The 8,669-nt window shown below is 40.4% G+C and overlaps 1 protein-coding gene across 3 annotated transcripts in view; it reads right to left on the bottom strand.

The window, feature by feature from the left end:
• DDX1 (DEAD-box helicase 1) overlaps window positions 1-8,612 on the bottom strand; it is a 34,875-nt gene extending 26,263 nt beyond the window's left edge. Inside the window, exons 1-6 of one of the 3 annotated variants that reach the window (XM_077844075.1) lie at window positions 8,498-8,612; window positions 5,798-5,849; window positions 5,433-5,496; window positions 4,320-4,349; window positions 3,207-3,303; window positions 1,348-1,395 (exon numbers count right to left, since the gene is read on the bottom strand). In XM_077844075.1, the coding sequence (XP_077700201.1) occupies window positions 1,348-1,395; window positions 3,207-3,303; window positions 4,320-4,349; window positions 5,433-5,496; window positions 5,798-5,849; window positions 8,498-8,513 (307 nt within the window). In that variant the 5' untranslated portion in view covers window positions 8,514-8,612. Of the gene's footprint in view, window positions 1-1,347; window positions 1,396-3,206; window positions 3,304-4,319; window positions 4,350-5,432; window positions 5,497-5,797; window positions 5,850-6,929; window positions 7,073-7,108; window positions 7,982-8,497 lie in introns of those variants that run through there. The other 2 variants (XM_077844074.1, XM_077844076.1) reach the window with 2 other exon arrangements.
• Window positions 8,613-8,669: the final 57 nt, after the last annotated feature.

Consider the following 8,669-nt stretch of genomic DNA (forward strand, 5'->3'; position numbering starts at 1 on the left):
TCCAGCTTTTCTTGCTCACCAACACCTGTAGAAAATTCCTCCAAGTCAACACTGTAGTTCTGACTCATTCTTTGTAATGGCTACACAATAGTCCTTGGATACATCCTAATCTGTTTTAAGCAATCTGTCAGCGATAACATTCATCTTGTTGACAGTTTTTACCATTACAGATAATGTTGCACCAAACAGTTTTGTATGTATATCCTTATATCCTGGCACATTTATTCCAAAGGGCTAAATCTTCCAGAAATAAATACACATTTTAAATTTTAATTGGGGGGACACCTGGGTGGCTCAGTGGTTGAGCGTCTGCTTTTGGCTCAGGGAGTGATCCAAGAGTCCTGGGATCAAGACCCATATCGGGCTTCCTGCATGGAGCCTGCTTCTCCCTCTACGTGTGTCTCTGCCTCTCTCTGTATCTCTCATGAATAAATATTTTTTTAAAAATTTAAAAAATAAAAAAATAAATTTTAATTGGGAATACCAAACTGCCTTCCAAAAAGGCAATAATTTGTTTGGTCAATTATCACTCTGATTCTAATCAATCAAATAAGTGTAAAAGAGTTATCTCCCTGTAACTTTAATTTCCATTTCTCTAGTACCTATAAATGTTATTTTTGAACGTTTATTGCCATTTGGATTTGCTCTTCTGTGACCGGTCTATTCACAACCTTTGCCCACTTTCACTATTGGTGATCCTTCTTACCAAAATAGGTAACCTAATCTGCTATGTATTCAAGAACCTCTCAGCAGTTTATATGTATTCCTTATCTTTCATCAACATTGCAACTGTTCACAATTTTTTTTCTGTGGTATCTTTTCCATTTATGTATTTTTTTTTTTTTTTTTACTGTACAAAAATAAACCTCAATCTTTTACAATTTTCAAGTTTCCTATTTGGGTTAGGAAAATTCCCCCACCCCAAAATTGTACATGTAGTTTTCTATATTTAAATTATATATATATATATATATATATATATGCATATTTAAATCCTAAGTACATGTTGAATTTGTTTCTAAGTTAATTTTACATTGCTCCAGATGGAGCATCAATTATACCAGCACCCTAACTGAATAAATCCTTTTTCCTACTGAAATGAATATTGTTTTCTGTATATTAAATTATCATATTTACTGGGACATATTTCCATTATATTCCAATGACTTTTTTAACTATTCCTATGTCACTACTAAACTACATTTAAGTAGTATTGGACATAGTACCAATATCTGGTAAATTAAATCTTCATTTACTATTCTTTTTCAGAATTTTCTTGATATTCTCAAGTATTACTGAAAATAGATTTCCAAATTACATGTAAGCTGCTAAAATCTATCCACTTACCAAAAGCAGATCCTCTATCATACGGGTTCATTTGCCATTTGTTGAGCACTAAAATTAAAGTCACACACAATCATATGAAATTAACATTCTCTAAACAATAATCCAAGTATTTTAATTTTATATTATACCTTAATTCCTCTAGATTTAATATGGTTTTACAAACTATTTGGGAATGTACAAGTAATGTTTTGCTGTTTTTATTAAAGGCAAAATTGAAAGTGAAAACTAACATAGGTCAAAGGGGATAATCACTGCTCTCTGGGCACATCCTTTCCTCCTCACTTGCTCCACCGCACTTGGCAGTAGATGACGATGGTCTTTGTCCTAACTATGAAGGCAATGATAAAATGAAGCTTTTATAACTAAATATGTTGAAATAAATGACTAATGTATCCAGATCTAGTTAAGTATTGCTGTATCATTTGCAAAAGAAAAGCAAGTCCTTTAAATAAGTCAATATCACATTCAAAAGTCACAATTTCTTCCCTCCTTATTTGTATGGGATCAGCATTTTCCTTTTCTAAAACATCTTAATAGTCTACAGATAACCAAAGAATTGTAATAGCTGAAGAACTCTACATGTTTTCAGGACAATTTCCTGCCAATGTAGAAATCTTCTCTAGATTATTTGTGGTCAAATAATATCGATCATCTACTTAAACACTCTGAGAAATAACTTACTCTTTCTCTCCCTCATTGTGGGCTCCATGTAGTTACTAGTAAATACTTAAACAGAAATCTTCATTAGATTATTTCTAATTAGTTCTGGTCCCTTCTGGAACAGTTATTTTCTCTCCAGATCCCTTCGATGATTTTAGAATCACCTAACCTCTTTTGCACTTGTCTCTCCAAGTTTAAACACCTAATTTCTTTATTCCTCACAGGCCATGATTTTTGAAACTACTACCATTCTGGTTATTCTCCTCTGGAAGCATTCTCTTTTATCACCAACTATAAAAGTGATCATTTATAGTTGTTACAAGTTCTAAAACTACTTTCAAATAGGCCAATAATCTAAAGAGTTCATGTCCATTATCTCACAATTCGGTTACAAGTGAGTTCATTCTATGAACTATGCAACATTGTTACTTTCAAATTACTGAGAAGAAAAAAATGTTGATATGCCAAGTTCACTCTACTTAAGCTTGCAATTTTGTCACAATCTTGTTTTGTATCATGAAACAAATGTGACTCAAAAGACTGAACAAGTTGTGTCAAAATATAACAAAACCATAGATTACTCAAAATAGAACAGAATTCAGAACCATTTAATGAAAACAATACAATTTACAGATGAGGAATTGATGTAAGATTATACATGGCATAGACAGGACTGGAAATCCTAGTAAAGGATCGATCTCTATGTAAATAGGACTAAACATAAACAGATTTTAAAATTTACACTTTACATTTTAACTTCCTGGACTCCTTTCTTATCTTAAAGGAAAAACAATGCATGCCTCCTTTCCCTGTGGAAGGCAGTATTTCCCACCATCATGGACTTTTACTCCATCAATTTTTTTATAAAAATCCTTAATACTTTTGTAAAACATTGTACCAACTTATCTTTAATATTAGATATAAAAGGTATTAAGAAAAACATTAAAATAACTACACATAATTTCCAAAATGCCAGTGTTTTCTCAAAGAAAGCACTATTAGTATTTTAGGAGGGACAATCTTTCACTGTGTATGCTATAAATGGCATTTAGCATCCCCAATTTCCAGGTCACCAGATGCCAACACTACCTCCCAAATACTGATTTAAAAAAAAGCACATTCTACTTCCCATTTACCAATGCTAGTAATTCTCATTACTATTTTTACAAAAAAGAAAAATATTAATATGCAAAACTTACCTGAAGCACCAGTTTTAATGGTTGTTTTTCCTTTTTTGCCTTCCTGTTGGTCTTTCAGAGTTTCATAAACTATCTGGATAACTGGAATACTGAAAGCCTACCAAAGAAACAACAGTTCTCTACATTAGTACTCAGATATTAATAACCACTAACCATCAGTGTTATAAGTTATACTTGCATATTAAATAATTACATATTCCAGACTGTTACTCTAACTTCATTTGTTCACACCCGAAATACCAGCAAGATAACAAGAGAATTGATTAAATGAAGGAAATGGGCACCTGGGTGGCTCAGTCAATTAAGCATGGTCATGGGATCGGGCCCTGAGTTGGGCTCCACGCTTAGCGGGGACCCTGCTTCTCCCTCCTTCTCTGTGCCCCCCCACACTCTCTCTCTCAATGAAAGAAAGAAAAAAAAAGAAAAGAAAGGAAAAGAAAAGAAAAGAAAAGAAGAATCTTTAAATATAAATAAAAATTAAAAAAAAAAAATGAATGAACAAAACAGGAGGCAGCTGACAATCCAAAACCATAAATAATGGGGTCCTTCAGAATGAACCTACACAAAGAGGAAAAATACCATCGAGTCTGACAAACTGCTTCCCTGGTCCAGGCCAACACGAGAGCCACGTCTATTTGCAGCCTCTATATTACTAGAGCCATTGCGTTAATTCAGAAATAAATATAGACTAAAGACACTGCAACTCTTTACCCATGATCAGTTTAAAACTATACTATTCTTATACCTACACTCGTAGATCTTACTTCAGAATTAGCTGGCAACTAAAATATCACTCTCAGTGGCAAGCAATCAATTCCTTACATTTTGGAAAAGGTTATTTTATTTAATATTTCAAAATAAAAACTGATGTTCAAACTTGCTTTAAAAATCAACTCTTATGAGCAGCCTGGGTGGCTCAGTGGTTTAGCACCGCCTTCAGACCAGGGCATGATCCTGGAGACCCGGAATCGAGCCCCACGTCGGCTCCCTACATGGAGCCTGCTTCTCCGCCTCTCTCTCTCTCTCTCTCTGTTTCTCATAAATAAAATCTTAAAAAAAAAAAAAAAAAAATTCAACTCTTACAAAGTAAGCCAATTTAAGTTTATTACTTACACCAGTTTTTCCACTTCCCGTTTCTGCAGCCTAAGTGGGAAAAAAATAGGTGAGCTTACAATTGTGGTTGTCAATTTAACATGATACCATGAAGAAATCTTTAAGACTGACTGGCTACTGTAATTGTTCACAGTGCCTCTAGATTCCTTGGAATCCTTCAGTCAACCGTGGCTACTGCAATCTGGTCACTTCTCCCTCACCCAAGAATCTGCTCTCTCCTTTCCCATTGCTACCATTCAAATCCAAGCCCTCATCATTCTAAACTAGATTATTACGAAAGTATCCTAACAGTATCTAATACTGAGCTACACTACCAACTGCTCCCAAATCAGTCCTTCATAAATACACAGTTCTAATGATGTAACACATCCCCCCTTAAAAATTTCCAATAATCCCAGGGTGCCTGGGGGGGCTCAGTCAGTTAAGCGTCCGACTCTTGGTTTTGGCTCAGGTCGTGATCTCAGGGTTGTGGGATCAAGCCCCGCATCGGACTCCCCTCTTGGCACAGAGTACTTGAGATTCTCTTTCTCCTCCTCCTTCCCCCACCCCTGCACGCATTCTCTAAAATAAATGAATTCTTAAAAAAATTTCCAATGATCCCCCCCAACAAATACCAATTCTTTAACATGACACATGAGAAAGAGTCCATATAATCTCACTGTATACTTCCCATCTTATATCAATATATGCTCCTCCCAACACACACAATTTTATGCCACCATCTAACTGAATTACTCTAGGATCATATCCTGCATTCTACTATTGCTTTTGTTGATACGCTCTCTATTTATAGAGCATTTCTCTTTCATCTTTCCTTTGTCCAAAGTCTACTTTCCCAAGCAGAGCCCCTCGTCTGACACATTTCTCCGTGTACCTGTCTTACTACACTACTGGGTTTAAGCTTCTCAAGGGGAAAGACTGTGTCTTTTTCACCTGTGTTCCCTACAACTTCTGCCTCATTATTTTGAATACAGTACATATCCTAAATGTTGTGAGTAAAAGTAATTTGGTGAAAATATCATTTCTAAGCCTGTGGAGATCTTTAAGTGAGTCACAAACAGCCCCAGAATTGTGTGCCCTCAACTCCCAACACCTCACCAAATGTAAACATACCATAAGTACATCACCGCCTCCTAGGATCAATGGGATAGATTCAGCCTGGATATCAGTTGGGAGACTAAAAGAATCATATTTTGAAGAATTTTGGTTAGCAAAAAAAAAAAAAAAAAAAAATCACCTATGCTAAATAAGTCATGTTAAACTATAAATCTAAAAGAGACTTTTATTTGGTAAATAGTACCAATTTTTTCTAGCTAATAATGCATCAAAGTTTAAAAAGGAAGCTTTTTATAATTTAGAGAAATATAAAAAAACTGAATTTTAGTTACTAGACTCAAAAATATTTGGTAAGATCACAAATAACTGTTTCAACTGCCAAACATTGTTGTCACAGGTATTTTTACACTTTATGTACTTACAGCCAATCCATCTCTTCTACAGCTTGAGCAATCTCAGGCATAACACCCATCTCTGAAAATAAAATTCAAAAAAAAAAATTGAACATACTAAACTTAAACTGCCCTTAAAATTACTGTTCATAGAACAGGGAACAGGATTGGGAGCATAGCTGTTATTGAGTACCTCCTGCATATGACACTGTTAAAAGAGTTACGGAGAAATTAACTAGAGTTCATATACAAACTCTCACTGGCGATGTGATCTTGAGCAAGCTCTAGAGCTAATGAAGCTATAAACCTATTTCTTCCTCACAAAAATCAAGCTAACATGATCTGTCATAGAGCTGTAAGATTAGAGATAGTAATGTGTAATGCCATCTGACACATAGTTGTCACTTGATACATAGTAGCCACCAGTGAGTGCTTCCTTCCTAGACTGGTGGAAAAATCTGCCAGAGTTAGAGTTTTCTCAACTAACATCTTGGTGGTTTCATCTGGAGATAATGTGGAAGTCCTGTGCCGTGACTATTTAAGGACCATGTGGTTAGTTAGCTTCAGGCAGCTGAGAAAAGTGAACAGACAAGTGGAGAGAGAGGCCCAAACTTACTGGCAACCATAGTCAAACTCAGTAACTAAAAAAGGGAGGGGCTGGTGGTGAAAACTTGGGTAACTGGAGATCACAGCTGAAGAACTACGGTTCTTAATTGTTCAGATATTTAAATAATTCACTTTGAACCAGTCCCAAATTAATAGACTGGGTTATTTCTGATTGTATTTTGTCATTTCTCAAATGTACTGTACCTCCTTTCCAAATAAGAATTTTTAAGTCTGCATTTCCAAAAATGCAGTTTATTATTACAAAAATACATATTTCTATTAAAAAAACGAACAACACTTAAACACTTCTAAGCTCCAGAGATAACCAATTTGGAAATTTTTTATTGCTTATAATTGTTTGTGTAAAGGCACAAATCTACAAATTGAAAACATCCACTGGAAAAATGGGGGCGGGGGGATTGCATGTGAGAAGAATCATACTAGCAATTAACACAATAGGTCCAACACTAAAATTTTAGTACAGAGTAAACTAATTAATATAAATATGAATGATAGGGAAAGTATGAAAATCTTTTTGAGAAAAAGGTTCTCCTACCTCTAAATCTCCCCAGGAAAATCCACAGATCAAAAACTAATCAAGATCTGCAGCTGTATATCCAAGCAGACATTCCTAAGAATTGCTCCCATTAGAGTCCAGCTATATTCTCTTGCTCTAAAATCCAAAGTGCTTGAAAAAAAGGGGAGGGATGATCTTAAATATGCCGCAGCGTATACCGTAAGCTGAAGTCGCCAGTGAAACTGTTACACGGCAAGCAGCAAGCACAGCAAATTTCAGCAAATTCCAGACGTCTTGCTCGATTCTGGTCGTGCTCTCTGCATGTTTGCTTTGGAACCATGTTTTCTCTACATAGAATACTTTCATATTTAAGGGAAAAACAGGAATATTCACGTTCTGTGATTCTAGGTCTTTACATCACAGACTCTACGAGTCTTTAACTTTCTTGAAATCTGTGCGTGACTCCCAAAGAAGTAAACCTGTAAGATGACAATGTGGAACTGCTCTACGCACCTCGACTCCAAAATCTTGTTGTAAGAGGCACCTGGGTGGCTCGGTCTCTTGAGCTCTGCCTTTGAGACTCAGGTCATGATCCCAGGGCCCGGGGATGGGAGCCTCCCCTCTGGCTTCCTGCTAGGCAGGGGGGCCTGCTTTCTCTCCCTCTGCTCAGGGGCGCTCGCTCTCCAGTCTCAAATAAATAAAATCTTGTTTCAAGTAGGAGCACCTGGGTGGCTCGGGGCACGATGGAGGCCGGGAAGGCCATGGCTGACGCAGTAACGCAATCTCCATCCCTGCCCAAGACTCTTGGATGGGGGCTGCCCGGGTGGCTCAGTGGTTGGGCCTCTGCCTTGAGCCCAGGGCCTGATCCTGGAGACCCGGGGTCGAGTCCCGCATGGGGCTCCCTGCGTGGAGCCTGCTTCTCCCTCTGCCTCTCTCTCTCATGCATAAATAAATAAAATTAAAAAAAAAAAAATCTTGTCTTCGGCGAGCTGGGGAAAGCAAACCGGCTACCCCTCCGGATTTCGCCTTGCTTCCTACTGGGAGATGCCAAGTGACACAGACCCCAAACTGCTCTCTGGTGACTTAAAGATGTGCCTTCGCGACGCCCTTCGAGGAGTAGAGGGAAGCGAGTCGGTACGTGTCATACCCGGAGCCGGCTAGGAGGGCAGGAGGCCTCGCCCGACACATGGGCTCGCCGTCCCGCGTGCATCCAGGGCGCTCGCGGCCGCTTCGCGAGACCGCGGACAGAGCAGGGGGCACGGCCAGACGGGGAGTGACCCGCAGGCGGGGTCAGCGGCCCCCGGCGGAGACCCGGCGGGGGAGCCCGCGCTGCTCGGCTCGGGGAAGGCCCGGCCGCCGCCACGTCAACCCGGCGGGAGGCCCCGCGCCACGGCGCCCGAGCGGGTCGGCGGCTCCCGGGACGGCGGGGGGGGGGGGGGACGGCGGCTCCCGTCCCGGCCGGCCACCCCCGCCCCCACCGCCGCCCCCGCCGCCGCCAGCCGGCCCCCGCCCCGGCCGCCCCCCTCCGCCCGCAGCGCCCAGGGAGCCGCCCGCCCCCGCCCCCGCGCCCGCCCCCGCGCCCGCGCCCGCGCGCTCCGAGGACGCACCAGAAAACGCCGCCATGTTCGCCGCGTCCGGCGCCGCTCCGCGCCCTCCCTCCCTCCCTCCCTCCGCACGGACACGCTTCGCCGCCGCGGCGCGCGCTTCCGGCCCTCGCCCGCTGCCTTCCGGCCGGGACGCCCGCCCGCGGGACCACGGTTCCGGCGGCAGAAAAGGCCC

Source organism: Canis aureus, chromosome 12 (genome assembly GCF_053574225.1).
Source record: "Canis aureus isolate CA01 chromosome 12, VMU_Caureus_v.1.0, whole genome shotgun sequence".
Lineage (NCBI taxonomy): Eukaryota > Metazoa > Chordata > Mammalia > Carnivora > Canidae > Canis > Canis aureus.